Below are 21,213 nucleotides of genomic sequence, written 5' to 3'. Positions count from 1 at the left end.
CCTCTAGGAATTTGGGATTATCTAGTCAAGGGTCGGCTTCAGATGAGAGACGACCTTCCTAACGATGCAGGGGAGAGAAGCCTCAAGCCGCACTGGAGGGCGACCAGAAATATTACCACCTTACCCTCCCTAGGTTCACTTGGAAGTTCGCCAAGTGTGGGAGCTTAAAGTACCACTAAGTTTGATATGTGGTACATTGACCTGATTTGCACCAAGTCAGACTCCTTCAAGCTCGACCCAACTAGGTTGGTCTTCACTTTAAGGAAGATAGGGTCCCCTCTTCCCTTCCTAGAGTTGACCCCACCTCGACTCTCGCAGGCTGCTCAGCAAAAGATTGAGCCATAGCCCTTGCCCTTTAAATGGGCGCAATCTCCCTGTCGCATATCATCATGATCGGTGATGGCGGGTCGGCCTAAGCCAATCATAGTCCCCCGACTCCGAATCACCCTGGAATGTAGTGGGTTCATCCCAGGTGTTAGAAGAATCTGACATTTTTTTACTGGAAAATGGGAGCAGCAAAACAGATAAAAGAGAGAAGGAAGGAAGAAGGTCGGAGAAGATGTGAAGAAAGGCCGGAGAGACAGGGTTCCGACTTACTAGAAATCGCCAACTCCGGTAGGCAGCAATAACAAAGAGGAGCAGTGAAAGCAAATGCCCCTTACGCTGCTAGGGCATCCCTCGTTTATAGGGAATTCGACCGTATGGCAATGACTGCCCGCATTTAATGCGGCAGCCAAAACGGCCCCTCGATGCCCGCGCTTGGCCACGTGGAGCCTTCCCACTCGGCAGGCAACCTGACTTCCTAGGAGATGTCATGTGTCTGCGCCCCATAAGTCAGGAGTCGAACAGGCGCCCCTATCAACGCACGTGACCTCGAGCCGACACACATTACCTCGATCGTGCCGTATCATGATTGCAGATCCGCCTCCGATTCTTGCACACACCGCCTTATTCAGCATTAATAACAAGCGCATGCCCATTTATTTTGCATTAATGATGAGTAGGCTCGACACCCACGCACGAGAAAGTCCGAGCTCACTAAACCAACTTACTTCCCGAGCTTACTACGCAAGCTTGGAAGTAGGGGGTTACTGTTATAAGTAAAAATGGACTGGATAAGGAGAAGAGGACAACTTAGACACTCGTGCTTTACGTGTGATTAGCTAGCGGCAGTGGCAACCGAGGTCCTCAATGGCTAGAAACCATTAATCCACTACTTAGGAAAATGGCCTACTCCTCAAGATCGGCCATCAGAAGATAAAATATCTCCACTTCCATCATATGTCGATCCCTTCTATGGTCCCATTCATTTTCGAGCTGTTGCTCGGAACATCTCTTAGGGCCGCCGAGGTACGACCATGTACTAGACAAGACTCCGAGTCGCTACACTCAAGGAAACTCTGCCTGGTACAGTAAGACAAATAGGATAGTTATCTCCGATTTAATCTATATTCTACTAAGGAAAGGAGCTCAGTCTCAGTGCTTAGACACGACTCCCAAAGGCAGGTCGGTAAGTCGGTAATCTGCTCGATGCCAAGGGAAAACTCGACCACGACTCATTGAAGAATCTAAGTCAGAAGATTCTTCCTCGGGATGGCTATGTGAGTCACTTCGGACTCTCGACCTCGGTATCCTACTATATATTTCAACTGGTTTCAACTGTTCAGATCTCATTGAAGAGACCTACCCTAGATCTCAATCAGGAATCTCGGGAGAAAATTGCAACACTGATTTGTCCCGTATCTTAGCTGAACATATCCGAAGATATTTGTGATATGGTCTACGTGGTAATTGGATCTGATTTATTTTTAGGGTAATGACCTAAAATAATCTGGAAAAAAAAAAAAAAAAACGGACGAACGGCGTTACATGCATAAACGTGGGGCCAACGGTAAGGAACGCAGCGTCTTGGGTCATTTTGGGGTCTCACCAAATCGGCTCAAATGCGGCAAACCTCTGAAGACCGAACAAAAAAAAATTAACGTCAGTCCGACGTGTGTCTCATTCGAAAATACTATCCACATCCCGACAAAACCGTATTCTATTAAAAAACCTCTGCAAAATCTCTCTCTCTCTCTCTCTCTCTCTCTCTCTCTCTTCAATGGCGGAGTCGCAGCAAGCAGAGCTGTTTGAACTCAGCAATGGAAGCATGGTGGTGAAGATCAGCAACTGGGGCGCCACCATTACTTCCCTCCATGTCCCTGATGCCAACGGTATGCCCTCTATCGTCTGTTTTTTAAATGATGATGTCTCATCCCCCGTACACGTGGTATACATTCACGTTCATCCAGGCCGTCCAAGTAATAGTGGCCACAGTCGATGGAACGTAGGCTGAAAATTCCACTGATCGAATGACCCTAACCAATCCATTGGCGGCTTTTTCGGATGGACGGCTGAGAATAAATTTTTCTCAAGGATCCAGATTCAGTGCTTAGATCGTTCGATGAATTATGGGTTATGTGCGCCACCGAAGATGGATGGGGCACATGATATGAATGGGCGCGGTTGGCTTATTACGCAGCAGTCGAGGCGACACCACAACTTAAGAAGCGGTGTTGAACTATCACGGAGATATAAATGGTGGTGTTGATGTGAATTTCTCTCACTTTCTTTCTGTTTTTGTGCCGTTTCAGGAAATCTTGCGGACGTCGTTCTTGGATTCGACACGCTCGAACCTTATCTGGTCAGTCTTGTTTAGAAAAAAGATCTCATTTGGGTTTTGAATTTTGATTGATTCTAGCAGGAACCATGCTCTGGAGGAGTATGATGGATCATACACGTGCGCATACGCACTGTGCGTTTGGCATGCATGCGATTCAATCCAGATGATCAAATTTCAGAAATTATAGGTGTTGATGCATCAATGTGAATTTTGGGGGAATCCCTCATTAGCATTGGTGTACATTGGGCAAATCACGTGAATCATCGAACTATGGGCCCCACATGCACGAACTCTCACATCAGAATATTCAAAATTTGCACCATACAATGGATGGTGCATGGCCCTAACGTTATCATTGTTGGGTGATCTTGTTTTGGTTAATTGCCCATGCAGTCATAACACATCCAGATGTACAGCCATCTGACCGGTCTCTATGAAATGGATGTTTGAAAATAACACTAATTGTCTATGGAATAATCTGAGCCCTTAAGACTGTCAATCAGTATGCTTCTGGGACATGCATCACCAATGTTGTCAAACCCCATATGCAGTTCAAAGAAAACAAGGAGAAAAATTGAAAAAAAAAAATGTAGAAAAATATAAGAACTTAGGAGAAGCTTCCCTAAGTCAATAGATAACTAATATAGTAATTTTACACGTATAAAATTAGTTTGTGACTTGTTAGAGAAATGAATGAAGTACATCAAATTCAACATTCAACAATATAGTTAAGTCACAAAACAATCAATATGCTAGTTATTGTACAAATACAATTTTGAAGTTACATCTTAATGTTCATTATTTATACATTATAACACTAACTGCTACTTACAAGTTACAATTTACAACTTAGTTACACTAACACTAAGTTACATTCAACAATATACTTACACAACTTATAGTTACAAGTTACACTACTTACGAAAGTTTGATTTTTTGCAAAAATAAAAAATAAACAAATAAAATAATGTGCCAACAGTTGGCAGATATGCGATTGCATACATTGCATATGCAATGCAATCGCATATGTGATGTGCATATGGGAATTCGCATATGCGAATATGCAGTCGTATTTAACAAAACTGTGCATCACCATGGTGGGTCCGCTGATTTGGACAACCTCGATCGAGGTTCTTGTATGACGTGCTAATGGTGGATGAATGCATGCTTATGATATGATTCCTCCTAGCTAGATATGGTTTTTTTTTTTTTTTAAATAATTTATTTTGATGTTTTTTCTTGGGGCAGATTTGATTGGAATCAATGGTTTTGAATAATCAATTGAAATGAGATTTTGCATTAAATGGCCATTCAATCCTAAACACCCACTTGAGATATCTCTGATTTTTGAGATTCTACCATAAAAATTAGAGTTTACTTAGAAATAAATACATGCGCAGTCAAAATTCTATCTTGTATGGTTATTAAGCTGTTGACACTTGTTTTGATTTTTATATGTGAATCGACTTAGAGAAAATTGAAGACATTTTTATCATTTATTGGTAAATTGTAGTTAAGGTCTTAAAGTTGGAGCAAGGTGAAATCATGAAAGAGTAACTTTCACTAAACAAGTGTGAATGGATCATAGCCGAAAATTGCAAGGAGAACAGAAGATACTATTAACCATTTGATTTTCTCCTTTAAATTTGGATCACTTTCTATTTTGCTTTTAACCATCAATTAGGTACACATCAATTGCATGATTGGGCTTGATTTATCAATGTGATTTTAGATATATGCTCCTCCTCAATGGCATCGGCAATTTAGATTATCTGATAGCTATACATCTTGCCCTTCTCCATAAAGTCGTTTTCTCACATTGTGCTCGTTCACCGCTAAGCTAATCTACCTATTCAAGGTATGCTAGCACGGTCCTTACTTTTACATGACCCTCACAACTATTATAAATTGAAGACTAGCATTGATGTGTTTAGAAAAGAAAAAAGACAAAAAAAAAAACTGTTTGAAATGTCCACACAAACTAAAATGAGAAACATGGAAAATCAGTTCAACTGAAATGATTGTTTTTATGGAAAAAATTAAATAAATGGTCATTTTAGGCCGTAAAAGAAGAAACTCTAAAATGGCCGTTATATGTGAACACTGTTGTAATGTTACACTGTAACACGTTGGGGCCTTAAGCACTATATGTTGTTAAAATGTCTTTGTAGTCATGCATACTCATGATCTATGCATTTCTTTCCCTTCACTCTGTTTTTCAGAAAGGAGCTGCACCTTACTTTGGCTGCATTGTTGGTCGCGTTGCAAATAGAATCAAAGAGGGGAAGTTCACACTCAAAGGGAAGGAGTATTCTTTGCCCATCAATAACCCGCCCAACAGTCTCCATGGTAAGGACAAGGTTCAAATTTCAGAATGTAAATTCAATCAGAAATTTATTGCGATAAATTCTTCTGCTGATGGGATACAAAGATATGCATTGTGATATGTCTAAAAGTACCGTTTCTATCACTAATAAGTTCTGATACAAATTTATAGTATCAAATGTATCCATAGATACATCCATCCATGGATAATGTTTATGGAATTCAACATCATAACATGGTCATATTGGAAGGTAATATGAAGGTATTGTGGTAAATTCATATGGTGATATCTTATGGTGATATGTTCGAATGATATCTAACCTTGGTAAGTACAGTGTCCTGCAATTCTTAAAGCATTATCATCTAATTTCATGACAATACTATTTGAAGGGTCCTCTTTAAACTTAATGAGAAATCTAACCAGAATGGCACAAATTTCATTATCCACTGTGTTTTACTCAAATTGCACATATGGCACATGGAGTTTAGTTTGGACCCTTCATCTTGTGGTTCCCACAGATAGATCACTATCCACAATTGTCATTCTGTGTCAAACTGGAAACATGGATGTTGCGATAGATGTTTGTATTCTGCTGAGTAGTGCAGGAGAAGTTATATATAAAGCCCCAATTGGGGGAATGGGGGGCTTGCTGCCTGTGTGGAGTTTGGGTACTTTGCACCTGGTGGGGGTTCAAGCGCAGCGTCCCCAACCTGAATTGTATGAGACCCAATCCGACCAAATAGGGTGTTTTGGATATTTCTGTGGATGGGGTATAAATATTCTTTATAGAAGTCGAATTAGGGTAAAACACTTGCAATGGAAGATCCTCAATCCTCATCTACGGTGCAAGTGCCTCTTCTTGTAGAGGTCCATTTTATACAGCCACTCTCTTCCATGGGTTAGTCTCATCTTGAAATTGAACCTACTCATGACGGAAGAAGGGAGTGTGAAGTTGTCCATGGCATGCCATCCACCACATCTTCTTCTGAGCTTTTAGATCATGTACCTTATTGTTCTAATGATCTTCCTATTGCACAGAGGAAAGGTGGACATTCTTTTACCGAACATCTTATTTCCATATTTGTCTCCTAGATTTCACAAGTTTGCATTGGCTCTTTCCTCCCATTCTATTCCCAAGTCATATTAAGAAGCCTTGTCTCATGAGGAGTGGAAGGAGGTTTTGGAAGAAGAGATGAGTCATCTTTTAGTTGGCAAGTGTGTTGTTGGATGCAAGTGGGTATATATCATTAAGTTTCAGCTCAATGGAATAGTCAAAAGATTGAAAGCTTGATTAATTGCAAAGGGATACACTCAAAACTCTTGGAGTTGACTACACTATGACGTGCTTTCTAGTTGCTAAGCTTAATTCCAGCCGTGTTAATCTCTTAGTTGCTTCTAACCATGACTAGTCATTATTCCAACTTGACTTTGAAAGCACCTTTCTTCATGGATATCTCACAGAAGAAGACTATATGGAGCAACCACCTGAGTTTGTTGTTTAAGAGTAAGATAAAGTGTGTAAGCTTCATAAGATGATATATGGGCTGAAGCAATTGCCACAAGTATGGTTTAACAAGTTCAATAAGGTTGTGTTAGCCTATGGGTTACAAAGGAGTTAGGCTAATCATTCAGTCTTCATATGGCGGTGTGCGTCTGGGTTGATTGTGTATGTGGATGATATTGTGGTCACAGGCAATGACAATAAATGAATTGAAGAACTTAAGCAATACCTTCAACAACAAAAAATTGATAAAAGATTTAAGTCATCGTCGGTATTTCCTAAGGATAGAGGTTGCAAGACCAAAGGGATTAATCTATCACAACAAAAGTATACCTTGGACTTACAGAATCGGTTTTTTTTTTTTTGCTAAGCTTGCCGATACACCAAGGATAGGTGAAGACCCAGGAAGGTACAAAAAATTGGTTGGGAAACTTATTTACTTGACTATTACTAGACTTGACATATTGTATGTTGTTAATCTGGTTAGTCAGTTCATCAGTTTTCCTAGAATTCCACATTTCAATGGATTTGTCCAGATTTTGTGGTATCTTAAGGTAACTCAAGGAATCTTATATAAGAGATAACCTTATTTTCAGGTTACCATGTATTCTGATGCTGATTGGGTAAGTTCTCTGTCTGATAGGTGGTTTACAGCTGGATATTGTACATTTATAGGAGGAAATTTAGTCACATGGAAGAGTAAGAACTAAGAAATAAAGCGTAGTAGCAAGATCTAATATAGAAGCAGAATATACGGTCATGGCACATACCACATGTGAGCTTGTATGGGTAAAACAGTTGTTGTAAGAGATGAGTTTTGTTGTAACTTTGCCAATATAGTTGTCTTGTACAGCTGGATATTATACATTTATAGAAGGAAATTTAGTCATGTGAAAGAGTAAGAATTAAAGCATAGTAGCAAGATCTAGTACAAAAGCAGAATATAGGGTCATGGCAAATACCACGTGTGCTTGTATGGGTAAAGATGTTGTTGTAAGAGATGGGTTTTGTTGTAACTTTGCCAATGCAGTTGTCTTGTAATAAGTAGCCAACAACTAATATTACAAACAACCTAGTTTTTCATGAGAGAATGAAACATATTGAAGTTGATAGTCACTTTATTTGTGAAAAAGTTAACAATGGTGAAATTTCTACATCGAATGTCAAGTCTATAGATCAGATTGTGGATGTGTTCATTAAAGCTCTTGGTCACAATCAGTCTGAGCATATCTTTTCTAAGCTAGGCATCAATAACATCTATGCTCCAACTTGAGGTGGTGTTAAAGCCGACTAATATGGGCCATATGATCATATGGCCCACCTAATCCTTTGGTTCTATCATTTAGTTCCTCTTGTTACTCATATTTTATTTTCTTTATATTGTAGTCTATAAAGTGAGCGGTATTTTCAGTATATTTGGTTTTGTAACTTAATAAAAAGCAAGAGGGGGGGATGTCAAACATCTCTCTCTCTCTCTCTCTCTCTCTCTCTCTCTCTCTCTCTCTCTCTCTCTCTCTCTCTCTCTCACACAAACTTTCAGTTAGAAAAGGAAAAATGGGGGAAAAAAAAAAAAACAATAATGGGCTTCTGGATTAAATCCATAAAATAGTCTGCCCATGTAGTCGGAAATTGCGAATTATTTATTTTCATGAATTGGCAAGGACCACTTTAGTTTTATTCATTCATGCTTAAATGTTTAACAGGCTAGGCTACTATAAGCACTGCCTTTTCTCCACCATTTCTTTAACGCTGGCAAAGCATCCAATGTACATTGGCATACACATTAGTCAATCCAGACTGCCCAAATGTTGGAGGAGCATAGCCCAAAAATTATGCTGATCCCATCTAACCATTGAATTTGGATCTATGACCATTCTCCTTATAAACGTGCATTTGATGGCCGCCACCTTGATGATTAGGATCATTTGTTCTGATCAGTGTTACTATTAGATCATTCCTCAGTGGCACCCATGATTTGGGCAACCTTGCTAGATGTAAATTATCCTAATTCCCATGTGTATGGTGGATGATTTTCCACTTAAGAAATGCACAGACAGAAAAAGTGTCATGTGCTTAGGGCCTGTTTGGACTCACCATCAACATAGTTCTTAGAAAGGGGGCTTCCCACAAAAGTCACTTTTTCGAAAGTCAATCGGATTGGCTTTCTACGAGTGGGCTTTTTAGCGCCTGTTTCGAGGAGTGGGGGATCGAAATGATGTTTGCAGAATGGTGTCCAAATTACTGCAAAACCCTCGTTTCGGTTCGAAATGGGAATTTTGCCTAAGAACCCCATTTTGATGGTGTGTACAGACAGGCCCCTGTATTGTAGAGGAATCAGGGACATCTTACTGAAGAAGCCCAGGAATCCTATAACTAACATCAGAAACAGCAGCACTTTGATCCTTCCTAAAAACAAGGTTGTTCCTTCTGTACCAATTATCATCCTTATCAAATTAGCATCTAGTCCTGGCCTTTCAAATTGGATTGGATTTTTTGAAATGAAGAGCTCTGGCATCCCATTTTCCATTGTCCCCATTATGGTTAATCCTTCTTATTTCTTCTTCTCTTTCAGGTGGGCACAAGGGTTTTGACAAAGTGATATGGGAAGTTGTGGAACGGAAAGATGGTGAAATGCCATCAATCACCTTCAAATATCACAGTCGTGATGGTGAAGAAGGTAAATCTTCACTTGCTTCTCACTTGCCTCAGGAGAAAAGAGTAACTATTTGGTCCTGAGCCTCAACACACAATTCTATGATGCTTTCTTTACTATAAAGGTGGAGCCCAAGGTTTGAAGATTTAGACTATTGATACTATGGCCAAATTTCATATAGGGAGATCCTAACCCTTCGACCAGTGGCCTAAAAATCCACATTTACGAAGAAAATACAGAAGCACGTACAGTTAGCAAAGAAAGGGCCACAGCACATGAAATAGGCAGTCTAGCTAGCCAACCATGGGCTCCACATGATGGAAGAACTTGTAATTCCTGGAAAATTAAGTGACTTTGTTTCCATGGATTGATTCATCAAAACCAGGTTACCCTGGAGATGTTACTGTAACTGCAACTTACACTCTCACTGCAAAGACGACAATGAGACTTGACATGGAAGCCGTGCCTGAGAACAAGGCCACTCCAATTAGCTTAGCCCAACACACCTACTGGAATTTAGCAGGACACCACTCCGGAAATGTCCTCGAGCATTTAGTCCAGATATGGGCATCTCATGTAACACCTGTTGATCAGTATACAGTTCCGACAGGCGAAATCATGCCAGTTAAAGGTACCCCCTTTGACTTCACAGCTGAGAAAAAGATTGGTAGCAGGATCAGTGAGGTCCCTGGCGGGTACGATCACAACTACGTGCTTGATTGCGGGGAAGAGAAATTGGGCTTGAAGCACGCGGCCAAAGTGAAGGACCGGTTGAGCTCGAGGGTCTTGAATATATGGACCAATGCACCTGGTGTTCAGTTTTACACTGGAAACTACGTCAATGGTGTGGTTGGTAAAGGTAGAGCTGTTTATGGAAAGCATGCAGGGCTCTGTTTGGAAACTCAGGGATTCCCAAATGCCATAAATCAGCCGAACTTCCCATCTGTTGTGGTGCAACCAGGCGAGAAGTATAAGCATACCATGCTGTTTGAGTTCTCTGTTGAAGATCAATGATTTTCAACGAAATGTGGATTGATGAAGAAGGTGATCTTTTATCCGGCTTTTTACCTCATTTGGGTGTGTTTTAGCTTAAGTGTTGATAAAATAATGATAAATAAAAGAAACCAATATATGAAATCTAGTTATCTGTTTTATAGATACTGTGATTAGAAGAAAAACAATTCTATCATCATGCGGCGAAGTTTTGCAAATTGCTTGTGGGATTTGTATTATCTATTTCTGATTCAGTCCATGATAACTTCTACTGATATGGGGTTCTAGTTGTCATTTTGATGATTACTGCCTCCCAAATGGGAGGTGTTGGAGAATTAGAAACCATGACTTAGGAAAAAAAAAAAATCTTGGTGTTTAAAATGAATGCTTGCACTCATTGTTGTCATGTGCGATCGCATATGTGCATATGCAATCGCATATGCGCATATGATTGCATATGCGCATATCCATATGCAGATCGCTTATGCGATCTGGCACATATGCGATGGCATATGTTGCATATGTTGCATATGCAAAACTATGCGATCGCATGTAGCATATGCAATCGCATATTGGCTATGACACATTGAATTTTATTTATTATTTATTTTTTTTGCCAAAAAAAAAAAAAAAAAACATTTTGCCTATAAAAAGGCTTTCAAATCTCCTCCATTTGCAATATTCTCACTCCAAACTCTCTTACTCTATTTTTCTCTTATATTTCTTATTTACAAGTGGTCTTTATCTCCCTCTCTCTTGTATTTCCTACTTCCAAGTGATCTCTCTCTCTCTCTCACTCTCTCTCTTGGAAGTTGGAAGATCAAGATTCAAGCACTTTTAAGTTTCAAGGAAGATAGCTTGTTGATTTTCTACCATAATAAATAAATAGCTTGTTGATTTTGTTGTTACTTGTTAACTATATTGTTAAATGTGGATGACTTGATGTTTAATTGATTTTATCTCTCGCAAATGTATTTTAAATATGTAAAATTAGTTATCTATTAACTTAGAAAAGTTCTTCTCAATTTCTTATATATTTTTTTTACATTTTTTTGGATATATATATATATAAAATTTTATTTTATTTATTTATTTATTTTTTCCTTTTTTTTTTTTTTTTTTTTTGTTTCTAAAAAAATGCGATCGCATATGCGATTCGACAACATTGCTTGCACTTTCCTTGGGTTAATTTTGAGAGATTTAAATGTAAGCAGGTCACTAGGCCCTCTGGTGTGATGCCCGTCAACTCGATTACCTGAGTATTACTCATACCTACATCCGGTGTGCTTACATCTGTACCCCGTACAGCAGACTGTCCACATTCAGGAGTCGTTATGAAATCATCACCGGGAGTGACGGAAGTCTCAGTACTAGCTCACGCACCCAGAACGCGTTGGGCATTTCATGTAACAGAGTTGTTTTTTTTTTTTTTTTTTGTCTGCTGCCTCTTCGACAAAGGGCATTGCCAAATGGACTCTCTTCTTGGTGTCTCTAGATGTGGCCTAGGGGCAGGACCCTCATACTGCGCCTCAACCACAGGCTGGCTTAGTTGTAAGTGTGTAACTTCACCTTCCTCTCTTACTGACCCTTCTAGGACAATGACAGTCTAATGCATGGGCATTTTCACACCGGGCTCGAGTGAGGTTGCCCGTGGGATACAGGGACACACTTGGGGTGGGCAGTCTATGTGAGATGGGTGGCTCGTGTGAGGCGGTACTCATGTGATTTGGGGCTCACGAGAGGGGTTTGGCTGAGGTCCTAATCCATGTGATGTGAGTCTTGGGCTATGAGATAAAAGGATTAATTTGCAATGCTCTATTAGTTCGAACTTTTAGAGCAAGTAACTAATTATCCTACATTATAGTCTCTTTATCCTTCCCAGTTACATGCCTTGTGGGGGCATCAGTCAGACTCGATTCTACCTCTCTTTATCCTTCCCAGTTACATGCCTTTCAAAGGCATCAGTCGGACTCGATTCCACCTCTCTTTATCCTTCCCAATTACATGCCTTGCGGGGTCATGGGCATCAGCCAGACTCGATTCCACCGCAAGTTGCTGACACAGCCTTGTAGTCTGCTGGGACTTTGCCATTACTCCCTATTAAGGGAAAATGCTCACGGGAAAAGGAGCATATAGTCAGCACAATACAAAGAGGAACGGCTAAATGCTAGTAATAAATGAGGAGAATACATAGCATGTTCAAATTAAATGAAAGAAGGATGGCAGGAAAATTCCACCAAATCCTGAAGAAGCCTAAAGGAACTATTGCCCGAATTCAACTACCTGGGTATATACACATTTGCGGGCAAGTGCGTGGACACTTCAACCCAGTGCGCCAGCATTCTGATTGAGTGCACTAGCACCTTAGGCAAGTGCATGGGCATCAGATGTCGGTGCGTCAACGTCACCTGTGTAATACACCAGTACTATGAGTCGGTATGTCTGTTTACCCCCATGAAGATAACCAAGTCCTAGAACTACCCGAGTCCGGACCCTACATGGAGCCAAGTGACCAAGTATCAAAGGCCTTATTAATACAACGTAGCATGATAAGAAAAGAGGGTGCCTACCCTGCCGCTGACGCTGCCACATTATCGAGGTGTGCTGCACCTCCTTGAATGTGCGCCAACACTACTCATAGAGCACCAGGGCCAGATTTGAGTACACCACCCTCCCCTGAGGCCAAGTACTTCGAAGCCTAAGGTCGAATGCCGTAAAATTGACAAAGTGTCGAAGTCTCAACTTGATTTTAGAAATAAGAAACAAGAGAAAGAGGGTGCATTGTGGGTTATAAACTTTATTGTGGTGAGTTTACTTGGAAGAGACGAATAGAGAGATTGGGTTGCATTGTTCCAGTGCCGAGGGCGTGGACAGAGTGGCTATATAGGCGCTAGTGGCACACTTTGCACTTCATGACGAAATGCAATACATCGCAAGACAAAAGCTAGCTTATATAGTTTCTATAAAATGATCAGATTCATCCGTTGCAGAGAACAACTAGAAACTGACATTGATTAATGTCAACAGTTTGAAAATAAACAACCATTTAGTGATCCAAATGGTTAGATCATTAATCCAATGATCTAAAACGTATGGATTAATGATCAAATAGTATGAAACTTTTGGATTAATGAGCCAACGGTCAAAAACGTTTTTGTAACATTATAATCATTAATGACCTTAGGTGCAACGATCTACTCATCTCATCTATATAAACCGAACCTATCAAGTCTAGATCAATCACCAGAAATCCAATCAATCTTCTCTACAAGAATAGATCTCTCTTTTTTCTTTAACAAGTTAGTAACTTATAGAGTTCTCGAACTCACTGAGTTGTAAGTCCGATTACTTACTGAGTTTGCCAGAGATAGTCTTGCATTAACCGAGTTCCTAAGGTGGTCCCTTCATGATTGATGCATGCAGGACCAAACAAGGCTGGTTGTATCCTGGAAGCAATTCGCTAGTAACTCATCAACAATCTCTAATATGAGAGGAGAGGAGGCGAATTACGCTTTAAAGATAGCGTATCTAATACGTGCTTCAGTCTAATTCAAAATAATTTTTCTTATTTAATTTTTCGATATCCAAATTCTTTATTTCAAATATTTTTTTCAACCATCTTAAAACACAATTCTCATGGATGCCGAAAGTGTTGCGTCAATCAAGTTGATGAACTAGGACCTTATTAAGCTAGACCGGTTCGACGGCACAAGCTTCACCAGGTGCCAAGATGATGCAGGGAAAGACGTGAGGTCGAGCACCATCTTCCTCGAGGGGATAATTGTTCCGAATCTACGAAACTTCTCTGGAATCCTCACAAAGACTTCTCGAATCCACAAGAAAGAAAGTAAGAAAAATAGAAAATAAATTCTATAAAATTCGAAATTAATTGATGATTGAAATAAACGAGTTCACAACCCTTTAAATAGGGGTTCCAAGCAATGAGAGAGAAATCAGAAGCAAACTACAACTAAAACTCCTAGAAATCGCAACTTACTATAAATAGTAAACTTACTATTTATATATGGTCGTGATGTCTACTAGTACACAAGGTTTTCGGCCAAAAATAGTAAGTGTCCTATTTGGCTTCACCAAGCTATTCTCCTAATTATTCTAAGTTCCTTTCACATTGGACACAACTCCTAAAAGGCCAACGGATGAAGAGTTATAATCAAACTAAAACTTATTATTTATAGTAAAAAAGAAATTAAAATAGGGAAATGACCGTCAATCCGGGGTATTTCGCAAATTCGACTTGCGCAACCTGGTGTAGCGGGTTAGGTGGCTAAAGTAGTTCATTCTACCCCAAAATCATATATTTTACGCCCGATGACTCATTCTGAATTGCAATATATGCCCGATCTAAGGTCTGACGGTTCGGATCACTTCTGTCGTCGACCGGGCCTCTTCTGATCCATCTTAGCCATGAAACTGTCCGCGACCCGTTCTACATAACAAGATAAGCTGAAATTCATTTTCACTACCTTGAAGATCTTCTACATCCTAGACCCGAACCTGCAACCACTTCTAGTGGCAACTGATAATGATATTGCAAAACAAATCGATGTCAGAACCAAGCATCAAGAAGATGAGTTACTGTGTTGTGGTCACATCCTAAATGCCCAATTTGCTATCTATATGACTTGTACAATGGAACATCTTCAACAAAAGAAATTTGGAACAATTTGGAATTCAAGTACAAGGCTGGAGAAGAGGGAATGAAGAAATTCTTAATTGCCAGGTACTTCAATTTCACGATGGTAAATAATAAGCCTCTACTAGCACAGATCCAAGAATTGTAATTGATCATTAATAAAATAAAGGCCTTAAAAATAGACATCCCTGAATCCTTCCAAGTTGGGGGTATAATAGCTAAGCTGTCTCTAAGCTAAATATATTACAGGAAGAAACTAATGCATAAATATGAAGAATTGACCTTGGAACAAATTCAAAAGCATCTCTGAATTGAGAAAGAATCTTACAACCGAGATAAGAAAGATGATACCAATGGTGCATCCTTATCCAAGGTGAATATAGTAAAAAGGCCATCCCAGAGCAATAACCATAAGAAGAATGAATCCCTAAAACCCAATAAGGATCAAGGAAATTTAAAAAAAAAAAAAAAAGAAGGAACAGAAAACCCAAGGGTCCTTGTTATATCTATGGGAAGACCGGACACTTTGCCCAAGTCTATGGAGACTGCAAGAAGTCTAAGAAACAGGCTAAAACAATAGACAATGACATCGTCGCAATAGTCATGAAAGTGAACATGGTTAAAAGGAAAGTCTCCAATTGGTGGTATGATACAGGTGCCACATCTATGTATAATACAACAAATCTGCCCTCAAAACCTATGAAGACGTGACCAGCGGTCAAGATGTTCAAATGAGGATTGAAAGTCATTAGCAAAGAACCATGGAACTTGTATTTACCTATGAAAAGAAGGTAATCTTGACCAATGTGTTGCATGTCTCAAACCTAAGGAGAATCTTAATTTCAAGGGAACTTCTGGATAAACCAGGGATCAGGGTTGTGTCTGAATCTGGAAAGTTGGTTTTGTCTAAGAATGAAAATTTTGTTGCTAAAGGTATGCTTGTAATGGGATGATTAAGTTTTTGTTGGATGAAGATAATTCTTCTGTTTATATGGTTGAATTGGTATCCTTGTGGTATAGTAAATTAGCACATGTAGGCTATAGTAACATAAGACTCATGATTAAGAATAGCCTAATCTCATATATTGAAAGTAAGAACGATAAATGTGAAGTGTGCATGCGGTCGAAGATGACTAAGAAACTGTTCCATAATATTGAGAGATCATTTAAAATGTTGGACCTAGTGCACATTGACAAATATGACTAAAATGACATTCTTATGTGAGGAAGCAAAATGTACTTCATAACATTCATAGACGATTGCTCTAGATATGTGTATGTGTACCTATTAAAATTTAAAGATAAGGCATTTATGCATTTAAGATCTACAGATCCAAAGTAGAAAATGAATTGGATAGGAAGATAAAGATTCTCCATAGTGACCGAGGAGGAGAATACTTATCCAATGAACTTTCTAGCTATTGTGAAATATATAGCATAGTTCACTAGTGCACAACAGCTTACACACCATAGTAAAATGGTATGGCCAAGAGAAAAAATAGAACTTTAGTTGCAATGATCAACTCAATGCTACTACAAGCAAAGTTGCCATTTAGTTTTTGGGGAGAAGCACTACTAGCAACGTATCATGTCTAAAATAAGATTCTGTCTAAGAAAACCAAGATCTTTCCATATAAGATATGGAAAGGAAGAAAACCAAACTTAGGGTATTTTAGAGTGCGGGAGTGTCTTGCTGTAACACCTTGAACTTTTCAATACCCAAGTATTGAAAGTTCTCGAGTGTCACCAAGAAGTTTAGCTTAGTATGTACATGTGTACGATACCAAATTAGCTATCCTAACCTTACATCTATTCTCCAACATGAATATGATCATTGAAAGTGATCTCCATCCATAGATCAAGTCATTCAACTGTTGATTTTAAGACAAGATCATCATATGTCCAAGTATTTCCACTTGTCCATCATAACCAACCGTTCAGTCAACTATCCACCAATAGGTAAAGATATTTGACCGTTCAATTTGAGTTTGGACCACCTAATCATAGTAAACTAACTACTTGATATATACATCCGCTCGTACATATATTAAATTGAGATTCTGATCTGTTTATCTTGTTCACCACCTATGAATATGCTTAACCCACCATCAGAACTATAATTTGAGAAACTTACACATTTGAATAAGTCACTTGAATCTAACAGTATACATGTTCTACCTCTTGATCACTCCAAAAATCTTCATCCGTTTACAAAATCGACAATAGAACCACCTACATATATGATCAGAGTACTAACCATGGAGTTTTCTTATTTTTAACATGTCATCTGACTGTCCATCATATTTGGATCCGCCAAATGGGCCGCCTAAATATCAGAATGAATAGCTCAGTTCGAAGATCATAAGGTATATGCCACAACTACTAGCTAACTTCTCTATTAGATATATGAAAGCATTGATTTAGACCTTGGGACGGTATAGCCCATTAAAAAGGCATCGTAGTCATCTATAAGCGATCAATGCCTAAAATGAGGCGATGGAAAGAGAATGAAAAATAAAGAATGTTTGTGAAATTTCAATGCATTTGGATCGTATAGTCCAATGTTACAGACGGTGGAAGTTGGAGAAACAAAAGATGGCAAAATCGTAAATACTTAATGCCATTAACCTATACCCTTGAATTTTAGATCACATGGTTCCTATGATCCGTTTCATGTAAAATTTTATACCATACCTATTTTTATCATAAATTAACCATGCACGTCCAATTTTAGCCTTTAGATCATTATAAAAGTGGCTCAATTAACAAATCAGCCCATTAACCGTTGATTTTGGTATCTATCAAGTGAAGAAAGCTTGTGGGTAGTCGTAGTAGGATATTTCCCTTTGTATGAATGACTTGAATTTTCTATCATATAGACCAAGTATGAAATATGAGAACCCCACATTAGTAGGTTTTTTTCCTTACTCGCGAAGTTATCATTTTAGGCTTACCAACTTTTTCTAAATCTAAAGCTTCCGATTGACCCACTTTACACCATCAATTGCAACTCAAATTTGAACCATACTTTGGCCTCATATGACTACAATATCATACAAAATTTAGACCATGATCTATGATCCTATACCGTTGAATGATGACCGCCTTGACTCAAATTCCTTTAGTTTAGTGCAAAAGGTGAAATTTTGGATTTATACCTTTTCCACCATTGATTAACCACCAACTTTTGTCCAACCATTTGCCTATCCTGACTACACATTTTTTTCAAAATTGGGCCCTGATCATTAAGTGTGGACCGTTAATTGAGATCAAGTTCATTTTGGCACCCGTTAGGGGAATTTTTAAGATAGGCCAATCTAAATTTTGAATCACTAAGAAAATCATATACCTTGGCTCTATTCGATAACCTCGACATACTGGATAAATTAGATTTAAAGAAAGATTGCCAGAAAAAGTCAAATTGGAGAAACCCAATCTAAGTGGAATGTTAAACACACCCCCTCTCACACGCCCACTCCTTTATAAAAGGAGTGTGTGTTCCCTTCTCAACTCACACACCACCTCCCAATGTAAGAGAGAAAGAGAAAGAGAAAGAGAGAGGGAGAGAAGCCTAAACACCTATTATCCTCTTCCTTCTCCACATGTATGATGTCCCCCTCTTGCTCAAGCGATGTCGTGATTCATGTAGAAGCTTTCCTACATCGAGATATACCTAAGGTTAATCTAAGGCTAAGGTGAGGGATTCTTTTAAGCTTACACTAATTTGAGTTGATACGATTTATCTTATTTTTACATACTTTTATATTACTATGATTTTTCATGAAATTGATTGATGGAGCGCTATGAATTATTTATTCTTTTGAGAATTATGGTTAAGGTATGATTTTAATTATGCGTGATTTTTGTAAATTTATGTAAGGTGATGGATACAAGCCTTGACCTTTGCCAATTTTGAGAGCGATGCCTGCTTCCACTCTATATTGAGATAACTTAATGCTACTTTTCTCCTTTATTAGGTTAGCCATATGCTACCTCCCTTTATAGCTTCGGAATGTGTCTTGAAATTTCAAAACCCTTATGGTTCAACTTATTTCTCTATTGATGCAAGCGATGTGTTATAGGTCTCATATCTAATGGTTCATATATTTTATCGTGGACGTAATGCACTTTGGGTAGTGACCCTCTTGGTCGACGCGTAATTCCATGAATTTTGGATAGTGATGCACAAATCGATATAAGTAATTCATAATGTGTATTATATCACTTCCGGGATTGGATGTCGCAAACAATCTCTGCATGAATATTAAGTGTGAAATATTGTATATTTTTCCCTATTTATACCTTGGTTTTATAAACATGATAGTGCGTAATCAATTTAATTATGTATGTTTTCATGTGCGAGGTAATTTCGAGAGCTTAATATGAAATTGTTGCCAAAAGGAAAATTTATACTCAAAAGATTACTAAATAAAGATTTGGAGATTTAGAAATCATTAATGAATAATTCACATGCTAAAGATTTAAGAAAATAAAGTGAGGAATTAAGAGAATCAAATATTTGAAGTGAAGAAAAGGAATCTTGAAATTGTCCTGAAAACAAACATAATCCAGAAATTGCCCTGAAAAAGCATATTCTGAAACTCCGACTCTATTTTAGAAAACTGCGCAGAGTGCGTAAATTTGAGGCGGTTTAAACTTCGAGCCTATTTTAGAAAACTGCGCAGAGTGCGTAAATTTGAGGTGGTTTCTAGATTTTTCCAATTCAGTGCGAAAGTTGGAGATCCACAACTATAAATAGGACTCTATAGGATGCTCCAAAGCATCTTCTAGGGTTTGGAAAGGTCTCAAGGAGCATACACAAGGGTGGATGTAATGCCCCGATTTTGCGAGACCCGAGTTTACAACTCGTTTTCGAAAACCCGGTTGTTAACCGATAATCAACAAGATAATCAAATCAAATCAAAGTGTGATCAATGGAACTAAGCATAATATAAATGTAACCCAACTAAAAACAATATCTTGGGCCACTCAGCTGGGGCCCATATACAAAACCTCAATCCTCATAGTGTACTGAAATAAACATAAGCAAATAATCTACTAATTTAATCTAAAATACGTGGCCGCCTCCTATTGCAGCTTCTCATCATAGAGCTCTTCCTCCACTACTACCACCTCCGGGTTCACTGCGTATCCATCGACCCCTGTACCTGCATCCTCTGTACGGTTGAACATTGATGAATGAGTGGCCAGCTCAGTGTGATTTTTCCTCAAGATTACACACCACCGCCTTAGATAAGAAATAGCATAAAAACATCTAGGCAGCCAAAACATGGCAAATGTAGTCTTGTTATATGCATGGATGCGTGAATGCAATCATTGCCCCGGGGATGCTCATCCATGCAGACATTGGGCTCGTCACTTAAGCAAAGTGGCCGGTCACCAGCGAAAGTACATAGTACGTGCACAGTACCAAACTCATCAATATGGCCGGTCACTAGCAAAAGTACATAGTAGATGCATAGTGCTAGACTCTTTAATATGGTCGGTCACCAGCGAAAGTACATAGCATGTGCGTAGTGCCAAACTCTCCACTATGGTCGGTATGCTATGTATGCATGATTAGCTAAACCATTATTAGTCCAGTTACAATCAGCCAATTTAAATAAGCTCAAGGTCACTACGGGGGCTTGTCACCAGCGTAAGCCGACGGTTCGGGTATAGTGTCCCATGACCACCATCCCTGGCCCATGAGTCTGCCCCATCAACACGTGGCCAATCAATTTTCCATGCATGGGGATTACCATCATATGCCGACTAGGAATGAAATGTTGAAAACATTAAATACGATGGTTAAAGTGAGACAGTGCGTACGATTCAATCGTGACTAAACAAAGGTAATAACAAGTGTTTAAAGGGGCCATTCCATAGTCTGGCAGGTGAAATCACACCATAGATGGTAAATTCCATGAGTCAACTACCACTGACCATAACCTCCATGTTGAGGGCCTATCCCTATCACAATTCGTTCCATTACACCCTAAGTACGGACTCTCTTGAAATAGAATTTCCCCTAGAGAGATTTCAGATGATATGTGACTTACAACTATTTCAATCATATGGAGATTCAAGCATGATTCAATGTTCAAGTATACCTATAATACAAGAGTCAAAACATATCAGTTCCTAAGCATGCATCTCAGTAGCAAATCAAACGACTCATATACCTGAGTAATTAGCCAATAAATCTTTAACACGTGTCCAAGCAGACTAATCGAGCGCTTTAATAAATTCAAGGCATGTAAATCACATATCTTGATTAGTTTTAAGATATTCAGTTAATCAAGAATCCTGCTAAATCCTAAGTAAACTAATCAGGTGGGTTAATCATTTCTAATACATATGGTGAAGTAAATAATTTATACCATCATTCCCATGACGTGTGTATAAGTAAGCTAATGATTTA

The 21,213-nt window shown here is 38.9% G+C and overlaps 1 protein-coding gene across 1 annotated transcript; it reads left to right on the top strand.

Annotated features, from left to right (window-relative positions):
- The first annotated feature begins 2,056 nt into the window (after nucleotides 1-2,056).
- On the top strand, nucleotides 2,057-10,331 carry LOC131251412 (uncharacterized). The gene is made up of 5 exons (XM_058252096.1): nucleotides 2,057-2,213; nucleotides 2,634-2,683; nucleotides 4,885-5,011; nucleotides 9,062-9,166; nucleotides 9,528-10,331. Exons 1-5 carry the CDS (start codon nucleotides 2,102-2,104, stop codon nucleotides 10,154-10,156), a joined length of 1,023 nt encoding a protein of 340 aa, XP_058108079.1. The 5' UTR covers nucleotides 2,057-2,101; the 3' UTR covers nucleotides 10,157-10,331.
- Nucleotides 10,332-21,213: the final 10,882 nt, after the last annotated feature.

Source organism: Magnolia sinica, chromosome 7, assembly GCF_029962835.1.
Source record: "Magnolia sinica isolate HGM2019 chromosome 7, MsV1, whole genome shotgun sequence".
In the NCBI taxonomy this organism is placed as follows: Eukaryota; Viridiplantae; Streptophyta; class Magnoliopsida; order Magnoliales; family Magnoliaceae; genus Magnolia; species Magnolia sinica.
Note: the sequence above shows the minus strand (reverse complement) of the source record. Positions and strands in the feature narration are given on the sequence as shown.